This window comes from Pelophylax lessonae (assembly GCF_965119305.1).
Source record: "Pelophylax lessonae genome assembly, chromosome: 9".
NCBI classification, from domain to species: Eukaryota; Metazoa; Chordata; class Amphibia; order Anura; family Ranidae; genus Pelophylax; species Pelophylax lessonae.
In genome coordinates this window covers 269,809,216-269,829,454 of record NC_138776.1, presented here as the reverse complement: position 1 = coordinate 269,829,454, position 20,239 = coordinate 269,809,216, and the positions used below count along the sequence as shown (strand labels likewise).

Sequence of the window (20,239 nt, the reverse complement as noted above, 5' to 3'; positions counted from 1 at the left end):
GGTTTCGTTCCCGCAGTTGATCATTGTATGGTCTAACATCGTTGCCCGCACTGCATGGCGTTATGCCAGGTCGGTGGAGCGTATCAACAGGGCCCGCATCAAAGTGAATAAGGCGGTTGGAAAATTTGTTTGTCGCAATGGGGGAGTGGTGGTGTGGCATCTGGAGTTGGAGGTTGAGACCTTGAGGTACCTGCAGGGGGATGGTGTGCATCTTAATGCAGTTGGGACAGATTTTTGGGCTCTGAGGCTGCAGAACGGTATACAGCGGGCTTTAAGGGTGTGGAGGGGCACTCAAGGGTAAGGTTTCACCTTTTGGTGTGCTATGGCTGTTTTTGTTGGTCTTTGCTGGCAGGTGCATGAACATTGAAGACAAGATAATGGTTCTGGACCCATTGGTGGTAGGTGTCCCTCTGGTGCGTTCCAGTTGATGTTAGTTTAACTGGAAGGTAAAATGGGTGCACTGCGGGTAGTGTGTTGTCTCCAAGCTTGTGTTTTGCGGCTGGAGGTCTTATATGATTAGGGGGCCCACAGTGTATTATCGGAACATTTAATGGGGCCTATAAGACAAACAAAAAGCTTAATGACATTTTTTATGTTTCTGTTTTAAGGAATGTTTTTTCCTTTATGTTAATTTAAGTTTTGATTTGTTAATAAAGGGCCGCTATGGCTAATTTATTCCACTCACAGTCGTTGGGATAAGGTAAGGGGGTAAGGTGCTTGTGGGTGGGGTTTTGGGCCTTTCAGCCAGGTATGGGAGAAGGACATCTGTTCTACACTGATCATGGACTGGGAGAAGGGACCACGCCATTTTTTTCTATTGCTGGGCAATGCCGGCATTCTTTTCTTTCCATTCATCTGTCAGTGGGGAAGCCCGATGAAAGCTGATGAGTTATGGTTGGCAAGGATGCGGGTAGGGATGATCGAACTTTTGAAAAGTTCGGTTCGGCCAGAACATCCGAACTTCCCGAAAGTTCGGCCCGGATTTCAGAACCCCATTGAAATCAATGGGACCCGAACTTCGGTAATCAAAAAACACAATTTTTAAGCCCTAAAACCCAATAAATGCCCCTAAAAAGTGCCTAGGGTTCTGGGTCATGCCCCATTAACTATTAATCACACAAAAAAAAGCCAATTATTGGAAAAAAAAAAAAAAAAAGAGAGATTTTTTGATTTTGACTTTGGATTTAGTATCTGGGGGGTCTAAAAGGTGTACATGTGAAGTTTCAGCTCTGTAGCATGTCCAGAACCATAAAAAAAAGATTGTTTGTATTAGAACACTTTCAGATCACCAATATGGCTTCTCGGTTTGCACAGCACCTTACCGCTTTAATAGCAGGCATTTTTTTGGGTTCTTTGGAGTCAGAAAAAACATCTGAACTTGTGTATAGTGGTACTGTGCACACGTTCAGATGTTTTGCCTGCCTCCAAAAACCCCCAAAAAATGCCTGCAACAACACACCTGGGCGTTTTTTTTTTTTTGACGCTAGCGTTTTTTTGTGCATTTTTTGGGGTTCTTTTGAGGCAGGCAAAACATCTGAACTTGTGTATAGTGGTGTATATACACACATACTTATATGTTTATACACACCTAGACATATATAGGTGTGATAGTAGCAGAAATATATCAGTGTAAATGATTTAATTAGCGCAAGCATATATTTCTGCTACTATCACACCTATATATGTCTAGGGGTATATATACAGACATATATGTGTATATATACCCCCTATACACATGTTCAGATGTCATGTCTGACATCAAACATGTCCTCAAAAAAGCACTGGCAGTGGCAACCCCTGCAGCATAAAAAATGCTTGCTGGTGAGAAGCCATATGCCTGTGCCGAAGCAACTCAGAGAAATTATCATTTCTCTATAGCGGTCACCCTGACATGGAAGGGTTTGGTCACCCTGCCATGGCAGTCACTGTCAGTTCACCCTACACTACATTACGGTCACCCTGGCACGTCACACTTTCCCTACAGAAACTAAATTTTTGAAGCTAACTAAAGTGTAAAGGAGCACTCTAACTACACTAGATATCCCTTTCCTCACACTAATAAATGCTAAATTACACTTTTAAAGTAAAATTAACAGAACTGCTTCCACTCTCTTCCATGTCCTGTATAACAATGCTAGGAATTTGGCGGGGGCTATCTTATATACTGGGGGGCGTATTCACTAATGATTGGTCTAGAGACCCCCTAGTCACTACAATCACATTCCTAGCATTCTCCTGCCCCCTCAATTGGCTTTTACTAATGGTTCTGGTCCAATCACGGGCTTTTAAAGCCCATTTCCTGAAGCATTGCATTTTGGTCGGTTCTGGTTGCCGAATTCTGAACTTTTTGGGCAAAAAGTTCTAAATTCGGCCGAACCTCGAACACCCAATGTTCGGGCCGAACCAATGGTGGACCCGAACCGTTCGATCATCCCTAGATGCGGGCGGCCGGCTTCCCAGCTTGCTGCTTAACAACCAGCTATTTCTTCACACAGAATTTGCATCGGTTGATCGTTTTTTTTTTGACTGATCCAAATTCGAATTGTTCTGAAAAGTTGGAATTCGTTAGAAAATGAATAAACAAAACTAATTTTAACATATTTCAATAAAATTCATTACAATTTAATATTGAGATTTGGATACATCCGAATCTAGGAATAAACAAAAATTTGTCCGAATTTGTATTCGCACCGAAACAAATTTCACGTGTCTAACACTTAATGGCCACCCGCTCCCAGCCAATGCAAATGGCCTCCGATGGCAGGGCCAACTGTCCAGGCATGGATCCTCTTCATATGTGTGCCAGAACACCACCCCGCTGATAGCTGGGGACTCAATGACCACTCAGGACATCCTGAAAGACTTCTGGAAGCTCCTGACATCCCGCACAGCTGCCCAGCACCAGCCCCGCCCACGAATACTTCCAATAGGTAGGAAAACTTCATACAAAAATGGTCCTATATGTGAGGACAAAAAAGGAACGCAGCCAGTGGCTTATCCTGAACATTTATGGGGGTGGGGTCTCATGGGGGGAGGAAAGAGGGCGGGGCTACCCAAACATATGCTGCCATGGACATCTGTCAGGAAGCACATTATGGCCACTAGATGGAACTGACCATTATAGGAAATCCCTTTTCACCATGACTGGGGGAATGCGGGTCACATTTCCTCAACACATTTATAACAACCAGACCTGTAAGTGTTTGTGAAATCTTCCCGCACAAAATGTACTCAGCCAATGAAAGGTAAGGACTCCATTTTTATTTTTCTCCTGCTATCAATGGCCAACATGGGACAACACTTCATCCATGTCTTTGGTGATCTCTGATCTCCTTATGAAGTGTTTCTTACATGATGAAGATCAGCCATGGAGTATATCTGAGGTGTATATCAGGGTGTGCTTCTTCCCCACATGTCCACCAACATTCATATACAAGACATTTCCCGCACTCAAGGCACTAATACACCTCCGGGGTTGTGTGAGACCCCTGATGTACAGGAAGACAGGACTTCAGTGAGGAACAATTCCCTCACTCAGGACAGGAAAGTTCATTCTCCTCCGTGTGAGATTTCTGATGTGTGGAAAGATGGGACTTCTGTGCAAAACATTTCCCGCACTCAGGACAGGAATACGGCTTCTCCCCCGTGTGAGATCTCTGATGTCTGTAAAGAGTGGACTTCTGTGAAAAACATTTCCCGCACTCAGGACAGGAATACGGCTTCTCACCAGTGTGCGATCTCTGATGTGTGGAAAGAGCGGACTTCTGTGAAAAACATTTCCCGCACTCAGGACAGGAATACAGCTTCTCACCAGTGTGCGATCTCTGATGTGTGGAAAAAGCGGACTTCCCTGAAAAACATTTCCCACACTCAGGACAGGAATACGGCTTCTCACCAGTGTGCGATCTCTGATGTGTGGAAAGATAGGACTTCTCTGAAAAACATTTCCCGCACTCAGGACAGGAATACGGCTTCTCACCAGTGTGCAAGCTCTGATGCTTGGAAAGAGTGGACTTCTCTGAAAAACATCTCCCGCACTCAGGACAGGAATAAGGCTTCTCTCCAGTGTGCGATCTCTGATGCGCAGAAAGAGTAGACTTCTGTGAAAAACATTTCCCGCACTCAGGACAGGAATACGGCTTCTCACCAGTGTGATATCTCCGATGTTTGGAAAGAGTGGACTTCTCTGAAAAACATTTCCCGCACTCAGGACAGGAATACGGCTTCTCACCAGTGTGCAATCTCTGATGCTTGGAAAGAGTGGACTTCTCTGAAAAACATTTCCCGCACACAGGACAGGAATACGGCTTCTCACCAGTGTGCAATCTCTGATGTGTGGAAAGATTTGACTTCTGTGAAAAACATTTCCCGCACTCAGGACAGGAATACGGCTTCTTATCTGTGTGCAATCTCTGATGTGTGGAAAGATTTGACTTCTCTGAAAAACATTTCCCGCACTCAGGACAGGAATACGGCTTCTCACCAGTGTGCAATCTCTGATGTGCGGAAAGATTGGTCTTCTGTGAAAAACATTTCCCACACTCAGGACAGGAATATGGCTTCTCACCAGTGTGCAATCTCCGATGTGTGGAAAGAGCGGACTTCTGTGAAAAACATTTCCCGCACTCAGGACAGGAATACGGCTTCTCACCAGTGTGAGACCTTTTATGCACATTAAGTTTGTATTTAAAACGGAAACACTTCCCGCACTCAGTACAGGAGAACCTCTTATCTGTTGTAAGGACAGCATCATCCCTCACAGTTTTAGGTTCCCCAGGATAAGAGGAATACGATGGTTCGGCACTGTCCCTCACAGTCTGAGGTTCCTCAGGATAAGAGCAATACGATGGTCCATCTACACTGTGTGGTGCCGGATGGACATTTGTGGTAGCCGGGTTTTCTCCTGGACTATACTGTGTGATGTCCTCATCTTCTACTTTACAGTCTGGAGACAAAGTGAGACAATCCTCTGAGGTTTTCCTCATCTCCCGTCCATCTACTAAAATAGAAATACAAAGATTATTACTAGACATCAGCAGATTGGTTCCCCTAAACCAGGACTTCGCCCACTTCAGGCAGCTTTGTCTCGGAGGATCCTACAATTCCCCCCTCAAGGTAACTAGTAAATGGGTTCTCTGATCTCCTACCAGTTCATTTCATTATTCATGGACCTTAGTCAGAGAGTGAGGAAACAACGAGAAAACTGAATTTTTGTAAAATCTTACCGTAAAATTCCTTTCTCTCAGTCCTCCGACAGTCGCCACCCACTCATACCGTCTTCACCAATGGGGTATTCACTTCCTCTCCTTAGGAGTAGCTAGGCATAAGACTTGTTAAAACAAAAGCATTTACATAGACACACCTATGGGGGCTGTCCCACTAGTCCAATACCCCCCCCCCCCCGGCAATAGCCATCCCAACTCAGTTTGGTAGCAAGCAGTTAAGTGTATAAGAACCCCAAAAGAGGGGCAGGGGCGGCGACTGTCGGAGGACTCAGAGAAAGGAATTTTACGGTAAGTTTTTACAAAAATTTAGTTTTCTCTTACGTCCTCCGACAGTCGCCGCCCACTCATACAGTCTTCACCAATGGGGATGTCCCAAAGCAGTGTAGACATGAGGGGTGGGCAATGCAACCGCCAGAAAGGCAACGCAGTACCCACATCAGAGCAAGGAACCTTACATGAACAGCAAGGGAACCCCCTGGGCAACAAAAAAGCTCAACAGGAGCAACAACCCAGGAAAGCAAATAACCAAAGGGTTAAACAACCCCAACAGCCAGGGACCCACATAAAACCTGGGTCCCCTATTGTACTGCCACACAGAGAACTTTGCGGCCAAAGGAGGCATCAGCTGATGCCAGAACATCAAGTTTGTAGAAGTTAGAAAAGGTGTGCACTGACGACCAAGTCGCAGCCTTGCACACCTGGGCCACCGAGGCCTGATGCCGGAAAGCCCAGGACGCACTCACCGACCTGGTAGAGTGCACCTTGACAGGGAAGGGTGGTACCCGTTCCCTCAACGAATAGACCTGAACAATTGTCTGTCTGATCCATTTTGCAATGGTCGCCGCAGACGCAGCCATACCCTTCCGAGGTCCCTCAGGAAGGATAAAGAGAGAATCCGATTTCCGAAAGGATTCAGTCGACGACAGGTAAACCCTGATCACACTGACAACATCCAAAGAATGCAAGGCAATTTCTTTAGGATGCTTAGGATTCGCACAGAGCAAAGGTAACACAATGTCCTCATTGAGGTGAAAATCCGAAACCACCTTCGGAAGAAAGGACGAGTTAGGTCGCAAGACCACCTTATCCTTATGAACCACCAGGTAAGGAGAGGGGCAAGATAACGCCGCCAACTCCGACACTCTGCGAGCAGAAGTGATCGCTACCAGAAAGGCAACCTTTTTAGACAGCAGAGGTAACGAAATCTCCCTGATGTTTTCAAACGGGGAACGTTGTAACACAGACAGAACCAGGCTCAAGTCCCACGGAGGTAGAGGCTCCCTTCTAGGAGGGGCCAAGTGACGCACCCCTTGAATGAAGGTGCGAAGCAAAGAATTAGACGCCACAGGGCGCTGAAAAAGTACAGCCAGTGCAGATACCTGGCCCTTAATCGTGGCCAGCGCAAGGCGCTGGTCCACACCAGATTGTAGGAAAGCCAACACTCTCGCCACCGAATAAGAACGAGGAGAGAAGCCCCTGGACTCACACCAGGCAAAATAAGCTTTCCAGGTACGGTAATAAATCTTACCAGACGAGGCTTTTCTAGCCTTGAGTAAGGTAGGAATGACCTCTGAGGAGAGACCCCTGTCTCTCAGGACCTGACTTTCAACAGCCATGCCATTAAAGCCAGGCACTGTAAAGCAGGATGGAAGATCGGTCCCTGAGACAGCAGATCTTCCCGCATTGGCAGCCGCCATGGAGGCTCAACGGCCAGGTGAACGATGTCCGTGTACCAGGACCGGCGTGGCCTGTCCGGCGCCACCAGAATCACCTGTGTTTGTTCCGAGGCCAACCTGCTAAGGAACCTGGACAACAACTGAATCGGAGGAAAGGCATAGATCAGACGATACTGATGCCAAGGCACCACCAGCGCATCTGAGGCGTCTGCCAGAGGATCGCACGTTCTTGCCACGAACCATTCCACCTTGTGGTTTAGCCGAGACGCAAACAGATCCACATTCGGGGATCCCCACTTCGCACACAGCATTTGAAATACCTCCAGGAGCAGGGACTATTCCCCCTGGTCCAGAGTCTGGCGGGCTCATATAATCGGCCTGCCAATTCTCCACACCCGGAATGTGAACTGCCGATATCGCCGGGACATGAGTCTCGGCCCAAGACACAATACCGGTCACTTCCTGGGCCGCCCGGGCACTCCTGGTGCCCCCTTGGTGGTTGATGTACGCCACCGCAGTGGCATTGTCTGTCTGACCAATGGAGCAGGCACAGCCTGATCGCTCTCAATTCCAATGTTTATCGGAAGGGAGGACTCCTCATCCGACCAATTGCCCTGGGCAGATAGGTTGCCCAGGACGCCACCCCAGCCCGACAGGCTGGCATCTGTTGTAATCACCGTCCACAGTAACGGCCGGAAGGACTTCCCTTCCGACACAGCTGGGGACTGAAGCCACCACAAGAGATCTATTCTGGTTTGGCGACTCAGAGACACTCTCAGGTCCAAGGACTGAGGAAGTCTGTCCCACCTGGCCAGGATCTCCGCTTGGAGAGACCGCGTGTGAAACTGTGCAAATGGTTATCGCCTCGAAGGCCGATACCATCAACCTCAGGGACCGCATACAGTTCCTGAGTGACGAGGATTCGTTGTCCCTGAAGGACCTGACCTCGGACTGCAGGGTCCGGAGCTTGTCCTCCGGCAAGAACACCTTTACTTGAGCAGAGTCCAGAACCATTCCCAAATACGGGAGACGAACCGAAGGAGACAAGGTCGACTTCTGAATGTTGATGGTCCAACCGAACTCCTGGAGCGTCTGGATCGTAGTGGACAGATCGCGCAGTAGGCTCTGACTGGCACTCGATCTTAACAAGAGATCGTTCAGGTATCCCAAGACCGCAATGCCCTGTGCCCGTAACAGGCCCAGAACAGGCGCCAATAGCTTGGTAAAGACCCTTGGAGCCGAAGCGAGACCAAAGGGTAACGCCACAAACTAATAATGATCCTCCGCGATGGCAAACCGGAGGTACCTCTGATGACCCTCGAAAATGGGGATGTGTAGATACGCATCCTTCAGGTCGATAGAGGCCAGGAATTCTCCCGGACTCAGAGAGGCCACCCCCGGGCGGAGCGATTCCATGCGGAACTTTCGAACACGCACAAAGTGGTTCAGAGCTTTCAAGTCCAGAATTGGATGCACTTTGCCCTCCTTTCTGGGCACAGTGAACAGATTCGAGTAAAACCCCCGAAACCTGTCCCGATGAGGCACCGGGACGATTACCTCCTTGGCAAGGAGATCCTTCACTGCTTGATGCAGGTCTTGTAACCGCCCTGGGGTCAAATGAAGATTTGAGGGAAAGAATCTGTCTGCCGGCTGTGAAAGAAATTCGATCTTGTACCCTGATCGAATGATTTCCTGAACCCACCTGTCCTGAACTCGGAGCAGCCAAGGTTGGAGGAAACCACGCAAACGTCCCCACACCCCTGAAATGGGTGAGGGCGCCCCTTCAGGCAGAGGCGGAAGGAGCCGCCGCACCAGCTTGGCCGGATCTTTGTTTGCCGGCCCAGGGCTTTTTCTGGCCACCCTGGCCCTTGAAGGGTTTTCCCTTGTTCTGCGCTTTGAAGGCGCGAAAGGACCCCTGATTAGGTTTAGAGGCGGGACCCCGCTTGCCACGGAAAAACTTGCCTTTAGGATTCTGGGGCAGCAGAGTGCTCTTGCCCCCAGTGACTCCCTTAACCAATTCATCCAGGGATTCTCCAAAAAGGCGAGACCCCGCATAGGGAATGTCAGCCACCGCCTTTCTAGATTTCTGGTCAGCCGACCAGCTCTTCAACCATATCAGCCGACGGTTAAGCACCGCGACACTGGACAGGCGCGCAGCCAAAGGGGCCTCATTTAAGGCCGCATCGCACAAATACATGACCCCTTGATAAATCTTGTCCACCATCTCCACGGTAGTGGGGGGAGCAGAATCAGCCACGAGTGTTCGTCTGAGCACCTTGGTCCAATCCGCAACAGCCTGAGCCGCCATGACAGAGGCGAAAATAGGTTTCAGCACGGACCCCTGCCACCATGTAAGAATGGCGCGCAAGAGATTCCAGCCTCCTACCCGTAGGATCCCTAAATACCGGAGAATCTTCGGTGGGAACCAGAGTAGCCTTGTTCAATCTGGCTACAGTGTGATCCACTTGAGGAGCCACACACCAGCGTGCAACCATAGTAGACGCAAAAGGGTAGAGAAGTTGAAACCTTTTAGGCACCGTGAAGGTGTGTTTCAAATTGCGCCATTGCTCATTCACAGTGTGATGAAACTCAGCGGGGCAGGGAAAAACCTGCGCCGTCTTACGGGTCCTGTGTGTACCAAAAGAGGACACAATGCCCGGAGGATTGGACTCATCCTCTAAATGCAGTGTTTCTTTAATGGCAGAAATCAGCGCGTCCATAGCTGCGCGTTCCTCTGGCGTCCCAGGGGGGGAATCATCCACCCCTGTAACCTCCGTCTCCCCCTCAGACTCTTGCGGGTCCTGAGAAGAGCGAGACCCTTAAAGGGGTACGCTACCTACAGCAACCATGTCACATTCAGAATCAGAAGAAAAAGAAATCCTAGGCCTTTTTCTAGCAGCACGCTCATCAGCACATCCATTTTGGACACCAAAGTCGCCACAACAGCAGCCAAATTAGTCAGAGTAGAGGATTCAGAAGAACTTGAATCCCCCACCAAGGCTGGAGGGAATTTGCTGTCCTGGGATTCCATTGCAAAAAAAGTTTTTTTTTTATTTTTTATTAAAAGGTACTGGCCCTTTAAGCACACCGCTACAATGACTGTGGAACACAGACCCCCCCGCAGGAACAAACTGAAGCCAGGAAGATTCCACAATGGAGGAAAAGAAAGGACAGCAGTACAGAGCCCCACAAGTGTATTACCAGCTCCTTCGGTCGCTCCTGAGTAAAGGAAGGAAGTGATGTCACCGCAGAGACTGAACTGAGGCTGCAGGCTAAGGAAACATGGATGCCAATATAAAGTAATGGGAGGCTTCGGCAAAATGGCCGCCGACATGTGCTCGGAACGATCGTTTGCCACACACAAGATGGTGCTGCAAGGCGCCAAAACACACTACGTACAATGCTGTATAAGCGCCCATAGTGAAGCCAGACATGCTGCCCACAACAAAAATGGCGGACCGGCGGTTTTTAATCCCGCAGCGGTCGCCGCACGTGTCTGTAACTCCAAGCACCCATAGTGACACAGGAGAGGGATCCCCCAAAACCCCACACAGCGCTGGCTGCGAGAGAAAAAAAAACCCACAGGGACCGGGATCAGGGAGCCCAAAACACACAGACACAGGGGACACCACAGACACACAGGACTGCCGACCCCAGACAGAGGCCCCACACAGAGTGTACTTACCTGTACCAGATGGCAGGGGAGTGCCGTCACCCAAAAACGCAGGACACCAGAAGTGCATGGACGAACCGTGGATGTGTCCGGTGAGGTAGCCACCTCACAGGCTGCATCCCTGAGGACAGGGATGGGTCGTTTACGAGGCCAGGGCGAACACATAGCCTGCGAAACGCTCAATGGCGGGCTGGGATTCCATGTGACCCTCTGTCCTGGATAACCAGGACGACCAGTCTGATTCCCAGCTCCACAAACTCCATCTTCATCGCAGATCCGACTAACTAAAAGATAAGCAGCTAGCAAAGCAAAGAGAAAATTACATTTTCAGAAAATAAAATCATGAAATAGAAGAAGAAGGCTGAGACTGTAGCCCCAGCACAGGGAAGCCTATCTACTCCTGAACTAGGAAGAAGACAAACTGAGTTGGGATGGCTATTGCGGGGGGGGGGGGGGGGGGGGGGTATTGGACCAGTGGGACAGCCCCCATAGGTGTGTCTATGTAAATGCTTTTGTTTTAACAAGTCTTATGCCTAGCTTCTCCTAAGGAGAGGAAGTCAATACCCCATTGGTGAAGACTGTATGAGTGGGCGGCGACTGTCGGAGGACTTAAGAGAAATGTCTTTTATAGGAGTGACAGTGATGAAGGGATTATAGGACGAGTGTCCCCTCCCCCTCTATCACTCATTGCCATCTTCCCAACACAAGAAGTCCCGCACTTCCTTATTTAGTCCATGATTTAGACATGAATAGCAGCGGGGCTGAGCCCCACCAGAGGTCAGAGAGTGAGGATGGGGGGAGAACAACCAAGATGAAGACTGGGCTGATCCTGAAGACCACTATCATTGGGTTACTGACTCCTCCCTTATTATCACTTTCTGTTTAAGGTTCCATAGTTGGAGGATGTTATCACATTATTATCACCATGTAAAAGTCTGTCCTCCAATCAGATCATCAGATATAAAATGTCCAGCTGGTAGGAAATGGGAGTAACAAAAGAGAATTCATATTATGTGTATATATAGCAGTGGGTAGAGGGGAGAGAGCAGAAGTCAGGAGTATGTAATGTACAACATAGAGTATATAGTGCAGGAGTCAGGAGTATGTAATGTACAACATAGAGTATATAGTGCAGGGGTCAGGAGTATGTAATGTACAACATAGAGTATATAGCGCAGGGGTCAGGAGTATGTAATGTACAACATAGAGTATATAGTGCAGGGGTCAGGAGTATGTAATGTACAACATAGAGTATATAGTGCAGGGGTCAGGACTCATAATATTTGTGTTCAGCAATCAGCTGCAGAGGTCCCACACCGCTGCCTCACATCTCCCACTCATTGACTTGGGTGTGAGACTATACAGACATATCCCTCCACCCGGCACAGCCATCAAATAACAGAGCAAGTAACCCCGGGAGAATTGTTCTGTCAGAGAACTTGCTAGACCCGGGCATGGGGCAGAAGAACCAAGGTACATACCCCAGGTGTCTCGGTCAAGCAACGTCTATGGTAAAAAACCAACATTTTGCTGCCAGCTGAACCCCAGAATCTCCATAAATCCAGTCTAGAGACATAAATTGTGTCTGCAGCACAGAGAAGGAAGATTATCCGAGAGAAATACAGGAATACAGGACAGGGAACACAGCTCAGGAAAGTGACCAGGGTATTACAGGCCAATATCACCCAGTCCCCGCCCTACTCTGGACCAATCAGTGAGCAGTATGGGTGGAGGAATGTATTTAGTGTTAATGACCCACCTGTGCTGATCTCTGTAGGAGTGTCCTCCTCTATAAATGTCCCCGTTATTCCATCCTCCTCCATAGACTGCTGATCATCCCTCACATACGTCTCTTCTTCTTCTGCTTTAACCTCAAATTCTATATCGATTGGATCTTCACTCTAAACCAAGAAAATGAGAGAGAATATCATCTGGAAGATATAAGCTTTATTATTGTGATATTATATATAAAAAACACATCCTCTCCAGAAGTCCATGTTCTAGATGCTCCAATCCACCAACCTTGTAACATTGAGGGATGGTGTGACCTTCCTGTGTGGAATCCCGGGAATACAGAGGACGGGGACATCTCTCTGGTGGGTTCCTGGTATTAGGTGGCTCCATCATATTCATGTGTCCTTCTCTAAACTCCTCCATCACTCCATACTCCTCATCATACTCTTCTTTAGCATCAATATTATCACCCTCCAAGTTTCCACTCTGAATATATAACATTTTCATTGTAACAAACATGCTTGTATATAAATTATAACTACCAATAATTGTTCCTCATCTACCTGATGATGGTGGGGGATGGTGTGACCTTCCTGTGTGTAATCCCGGGAATACAGAGGACGGGGACATCTCTCTGGTGGGTTTCTGTAGCTGGATGACTCCTCCATGGTGTCCTGATACAGATATTTGCATTCCTTTAGAATCTCTGACTCCTCCATCACCCCATCCTCATCATCCTCCTCTTTTATCTCTTCTTTAACCTCAACTTTAGAATCTCTCAGGTTTCCACTCTGAATATATAATAAAAATGACATCAATGGTAACAATGCAGATAATGTACAGATCCTAATGATACTATCAGTGATTGTTCCTCATCTACCTGATGATGGTGGGGGATGGTGTGACCTTCCTGTGTGGAATCCCGGGAATACAGAGGACGGGGACATCTCTCTGGTGGGTTCCCATTACTGGATCCATCTGTAGGAAACACACACACTGACTGAATACATTGTTTCTATGTGTTTATCAGATGATGGGGGATCTAGGTGGATCCTCCGTACTGCTCTCTCCTTTACAATAAAGTCTCCTCTTACCCGGTGATGTGAGGGGCGGCTGATTCTCCATCATGATGTCCTTCCCAGCACCGCTCACCTCTCCTGTCAGTAACTCGATGATCTCTCTGGTGACTTCTAGAATCTTCTTTTTATTTCTCTATTCTATCAGGGAGGGAGGTGGAGGCAATGTGATGGTCATATGATCTCCAGACTTCACAGGAGGAAAACTCTAGATTCAAACACAAATAGTAAAATCAAATGACATTCCCAGAATCCTCCTCCCCTCTCTGGTCAGGTCTCTTTTTATTTAAACCCCACTTCATGCTGAGGTTTCTAATATTACATACAATGCAGGTCCAGCAGCCCTACTTTGAAAGTAAGGAGGCCTGGGGTTCAGCCCACATCCTAAGAGCATCAGAAATAAAGAGTTGGATAGCGGGATATTGGAGAGAGGAGCTGTGAGATCAGTGTGAGGTCATTGGATTCTCTGACTCTGATTGGAGAGACATTGGGAGGAGGAGCTGTGAGGTCAGTGTGGTGTCATAGGATATTCTGACTCTGATTGGAGGGACATTGGAAGGCGGAGCTGTGTGGTCAGTGTCATGTCATAGGATATTCTGACTCGGATTGGAGGGACATTGGGAGGAGGAGCTGTGGGGGGCGCTGTGTGAGGTTTCTGCACACAAAGAATCATATTCTCCCGGGTGCGTCCCACCTCTTCTAAAATTAAAGATGAACTTTTTCTGTGGGCTTTGTCAGGACTCATCATATTCCTGTGACCTCCGTGTACTCCAGAGACTTTACTGATCACATTTTAGGATGAATATCTGAGACTGGGATCATTATGGAAAAAAAAAAAAAAACAATTCCGGATATTTACTACAAATTAAATTTTTTCCTCTTTATTATTTGAATCCTAAAAAATAAAGACGTACATATTCCAATCCTCCCTAAATACACCCCCCCCCACTAATAAAAGTAGTATAATCCGTTTGTCAGGAGTGTGTTGTTGTCAGGGCTGGGCTTCTGCTATTAATAGCAGCTCTCTACTCAGTGCACAGAGGCTGCTCAGCTGTCGGGTAATTACCAGCCATTCATTGTTTCCACAGTGACTCACCTGGTTACCATTACCTGACTCATTAGTCCAGCCTACAGCCAGCCCCTTTTTGCTATTTAAACTGCCTTACTCATTTCCTCCGTGCCTTTCCTGGTCAACATCTCTAGCGTGTCTCTGCTGTGTTCCTGTTATGACTTGCCCTAGCTGACGTCTCTTCTGATTTCTGATCCTGATTTTTGGCTTCTGACAACGCGGATTTCTGATCCCGGCTTGTGTGATTACCCGCTCTGTCTTCCAAACCCTGGCTTCTGTTTTTGACCGTTCCTGTTATGTGTAATTTTTGCTATTACATTAAAGGTGCGATTTTTAACTACATTTTCTGTCTCTGCCTGGTTTATGGTTGCTGACAGTTAATTGTGCTCTTGCTCATCATTCCAGCATCCTGGTTTTGGCTGTGATGTATTGTTTCTTTATTTCAGTCTATCTGCAAAGTGAGTGATGTGGTCAGTCTCTGGGTGGAGACCAAATCTGATTGAAGCCAGCCAAGCCTGCAGTCCCATGCTTGTGATATTGCGTTTGTAACACGTGCTCCAAGCTCTCTGTTTGTCTGCCCTGCTGTTTGGATTCCCTTGTTGAAGGCCTTAATTCAGATCTCGACTACTCTCTGAACTCTGCCTGCCTTTTGACTACAGATTTGACCCTGACTATTCTGAACCTTGCCTGCCTTGTAACTGGACTGTCGTTGAACCACTCTGCCTGTCTGCCAACTGCAAGTACCAGGTTGCTGTGCTCAGTTCGTTCCTGCCCTGGTGGGGTGGCCAGGCATCATAGCATTATGATCAAACTTAAAAGGTGCTGCGCCAGGAACAAAGTGTAACATATAATGGAAATCAATCTGTGTATACAATTGAAAATGCCATCTCAATGTCCATATAACATAAGTGCATTCCGGTATCCAGAAACAAAGTGTAACATATATCGGAAATCAATCTGTGTATACAATAAAAAGTGCAATCTCAGTTTCCATAAATTATAGGTTCCGGTATCCAGAACTGTGATCACCCAATAACGTGATTAGTACAAAATACTGAGCTCCACTCCACCGCCACCAGAGATCTAAGCCTCTCACCTTTAACTTTGACCCAGAGACCAGAGCCAAACAAAGCTTTTACCTCTCAGGGGTCATAGGATGGTGTGGAGGTTTCACTAACGGATGCACTGGGACCAGGTAACCGCGATGGTGCCACTCTCACACAGGGCACAAAGAGATCACCACATAAGCAGAAAAGCAGAAAGAAATTTAATGCTCTCCGTTCGGGTTAAGCATATACAGCCGTTTATTTAAATAAAGGTACTCACAAGCGCACAAGTGGCTTCTTGGAGACATGCTCGTAATACAATAAGACCGCACAACAAAGAGGATGCAGCCAGCAGCAGGAAAGGCTCCGCTCCCCTATACGCCTTACGTCTTTGCCGATAGGGCGCTGACTTTAACAGTAGAGCTCTAGAGAGCATTAATTTCTTTCTGCTTTTCTGCTTATGTGGTGAGCTCTTTGTGCCCTGTGTGAGAGCGGCACCATCGCGGTTACCTGGTCCCAGTGCATCCGTTAGTGAAACCTCCACACCATCCAGTGACACCTGCCTGTGACCCCTGAGGGGTAAAAGCTTTGTTTGGCTCAGGTCTCTGGGTCAAAGTTTAAGGTGAGAGGCTTAGATCTCTGGTGGCGGTGGAGTGGAGCACAGTATTTTGTACTAATCACGTTATTGGGTGATCACAGTTCTGGATACCGGAATGCACCTATGATTTATGGACACTGAGATTGCACTTTTTATTGTATACACAGATTGATTTCCATTATATGTTACACTTTGTTTCTGGTGCAGCACCTTTTAAGTTTGATCAAATTGTATTGTGTAAGTGAATAACACTATTTTGTGTTAGCTGCCGGATCTTCTTATTTTATACACTGTTTTGGGTTTGTACACTGGTTGATTATATCCCTGCTCTGAGATGAATTTATTTATTTTTGATTATAACTGCGCTGATAGTTTTTCTGCACAACATTCATCATAGCATTGTGTTTAAGTCTTGGGGGCAACTGAGTATCGGTAGGCCTGCTTGCCTTATGGGAAAGGAGGCTGCTATAGGCGAAGAACACAGAAGCCAGCTATAGTGTCTGACCACCTGCGTTAGGGGTAAGCGTGACATTGTTAGTATAGATGTAGGAATTCTACAATAGATTGATGAGGTGAGAAGGTCATTGGTGGAAAAGGAGCCATCACCAATATGAAGGAAATGTATCAGCCCTGTAAGTGGGGGAATGCTATGACCCTGAAGGGGTACATCTACGTTTCCACACTATATATGGCTGGGGAGCGCACATCTTTCTATAAGTGGGCGCACTTTAGCTCTGCACTTCAGCGATTGCACAAAGCGAGAATACACAGCAAACTACTTTGAAAAACGCCAAACAGACTGCAGGTGACCTTGTTTCCCCATTCCGCTCTCCTTCCTCTCTGTAACATGCACTTTCTACCAATTCTTCTGATAGTTGTGTCCTCACTCCTTAATCTCCCTTTCTTCACCCCTCTTCTCCACCCCACAGCCTGTATATATCACCCTCACTTCTGTCCTCTCCCTATTCCTGCACTCACCCAACTCCTGCTAATTCTAAACCCACGTGCTAATAAAACCTCCAGAACCCTGAGGCATGTACCTTCATATATATTGCAATCCCATATTACCTCCCTCACCCTTCTGCTTCTCCCAACCTCTGGAGATTAAACCCCAAACCCTGGGCCTCCATTGCTGAACTGTATCCAAAGCTCCCATCACCCCATGCCCTCTGGCAAGAGCAGCAATCCACACAATTTAGTTTATAACCCTCTTATTCCCAAAACCAGCCTCCACCTTCTCTTGCGCCCTTTGGAATGCCTGCTCTGTCTGTAACAAACTAGCTTCTGTCCATGACCTCTTTATCACTACTTGCTGTTACTGAAACCTGGCTTCATGAATCCAACACTGCTGCTCCTGCTTCCCTCTCCCATGATGGACTTCACTGGACTCCCTTCCCGAGACCCTGTGGATGGAAGGGAGGTGGAGTGGGAATCCTTCTAGCCCCACATAGCATCTTTCAGGTACTTCACCCACCTGCCTCTCTGTCACTCTCCTCATTTAAGGCACATTGTATTTATCGATTTTCCCCAGCTTATTTTAGAAGTGCTGCCTGTGATCTATCTGCCTCCTGGACTCGTATCAACCTTTCTTGATGACTGGCTACCCTACTTTCTCTTTTCTGAAATTCCCAAAATAATTCTCGGTGATTTCAACATCACTGTTAAAACTAACATTCCTGCTACTTCTAAACTTTTCAGTCTAACCTCCTCTTTTGACCTGAAGCAATAGATTCATGCTTCCACTTTGATGGCAACACCCTTGACTATGTATTCTCCTACCAATGCACTCTGTGCAAGCTCTCCAACCATCCTTTTTCTCTCTCTGATCACCACAATATTAGTTTCACAATCTCCCAGACTTTCACCCCCTCTCCCTCCAACCACCTAACAGTTACCCATAGAAACCTTCCCCACCTAACCCTTCTCTTCCCTGCTACTGACCACCTCTATGACAAAATCTCACCCATGTCCTGCCACACTCTAACCACTTCTGTCTACAATAAATCTCTGTCCTCCACCCTGGATGAGCTTGCCCCCCTCAATGCACACAGATTTAGGTCCCGACCCCTACAACCGTGGCAAACAGAGGACACCAGAAGTCTCAAAAAACATCTCTTGAGCGCCTGTGGTGTAAGAATAAGTCTTCTAAAGACTTCAACCAATATAAATCTGCCCTCCAAAAATACAAATCCTGTTTCCTCACTGCCAAGCAGACCTATTTTATCACTCTCATTAATAATTTATCTTCCCATGGCCATCAACCCTTCTCTACCCTTAACGCTACTTCGTCCTCAACTGCCTTCATCCACTAACTGATCCACTGCCCAGGAGATCGCCAATCACTACAAAAATAAGATTGATACAATTCGTGATGAGATCTCCGCTGTACAGATATCAGTCCATATTCACCGGCACAATAAACTCTTCCCTTTTTCAACCTTGCTACTATACACGAGGTTGCTAAACTTTTTTCAACACCCACCTAACCACCTGCTCCCCGTACCCTTGCAAATATTGAGGTCACCCTCTGACTCTATCCTACACTCTGTAACCCACATCTTCAATCACTGCCTCTCTTCTGGCATCACTCCCATACTTATAAAGACCTTCATTGGACCCCACCAATCTTAACAACCTACACCCTATCTCCTTGCTCCCCTTTTCCTCCAAACTTCCTGAATGTCTAGTCTAAAACCAACTGAGCGACAATAATCTTCTTGATCCCTTTTAATCAGGATTTCATCCTCAACACTCCACAGAAACTGCTCTCCTTAAACTTCCAAATCATCTGCTAATGGCCAAATCCAATGGACACTATTCTGTACTCCTACTTCTGGACCCCTCTGCTGCCTTTAACACAGTAGACCACCCCCTCCTTCTTAAAAAAACGCCAATCCTTTGGTCTCCGTGACTGTACTCTTAGCTAGTTCTCATCCTACCTATCCCACCACACCTTCAGAGTCACAACTTTACTTCCTCCTCTCCTCTTCCTTTCTCCGTCGGGGTCCCACAAGGGTTCTGTTCTTGGACCACTCCTGTTCTCCATCTAAACCTCTTGCCTGGGTGAGCTCATAGCCTCCATGCCTTCCAATACCATTTCTACACTGAGGACACCCAAATATTTGTCTCTACCCCTCAGCTCACTCCATCAGTCTCCTCACATATAACTGGCTTCCATTCAGTGTCCTCCACCCTCTGCCAAACCCTCCACTGGCTTCCATTCAGTTTCCTCCACCCCTCTCTGCCAATCCCTCCACTGGCTTCCTTTCAGTGTCCTCCACCCCTCTCTGCCAATCCCTCCACTGGTTTCCATTCAGTGTCCTCCACCCCTCCCTGCCAATCCCTCCACTGGTTTCCATTCAGTGTCCTCCACCCCTCCCTGCCAATCCCTCCACTGGTTTCCATTCAGTGTCCTCTACCCCTCTCTGCCAATCCCTCCACCGGCTTCCATTCAGTGTCCTCCACCCCTCTCTGCCAATCCCTCCACTGGCTTCCATTCAGTGTCCTCCACCCCTCTCTGCCAATCCCTCCACTGGTTTATATTCAGTGTCCTCCACCCCTCTCTGCCAATCCCTCCACTGGTTTACATTCAGTGTCCCCCACCCCTCCCTGCCAATCCCTCCACTGGTTTCCATTCAGTGTCCTCTACCCCTCTCTGCCAATCCCTCCACCAGCTTCCATTCAGTGTCCTCCACCCCTCTCTGCCAATCCCTCCACCGACTTCCATTCAGTGTCCTCCACCCCTCTCTGCCAATCCCTCCACTGGCTTCCATTCAGTGTCCTCCACCCCTCCCCACCAATCCCTCCACTGGCCTCCATTCAGTGTCCCCCCAAAGCCATCCACAACTCAGCTCTCAGTTACATCACTAACCTAGTCTCACAATACCAAACAAAACATTCTCTTTGTTCCTCCAAAGACCTCCTGCTCTCTAGCTCCCTCGTTACCTCCTCCCATGCTTGACACCAAAGATTCTCCTGAGCCTCTCCCATCTTCTGGAACTCCCTATCCCAATTTGTCTGCCTGTCTCCTACTCTGTCCACTTTTAGATCATCCCTGAAAATCCTTCTCTTCAGAGAAGCCTTTCCTGCCCCACCTAACTGGAGATTTATTTTCTCCATCAGCTCATCCCCCACAGTAATTG

General features: G+C 47.6%; 1 protein-coding gene across 1 annotated transcript in view; it reads right to left on the bottom strand.

The window, feature by feature from the left end:
• Positions 1 to 320: 320 nt before the first annotated feature.
• The window catches only part of LOC309564036 (uncharacterized protein), a gene marked incomplete at both ends in the record, with an annotated part of 57,679 nt that continues 37,760 nt past the window's right edge, over positions 321 to 20,239 (bottom strand). The window contains one exon of the mRNA XM_082268661.1: positions 321 to 557. Coding sequence (XP_082124787.1) covers positions 321 to 557 — 237 coding nt within the window. The remainder of the gene's footprint in view (positions 558 to 20,239) is intronic.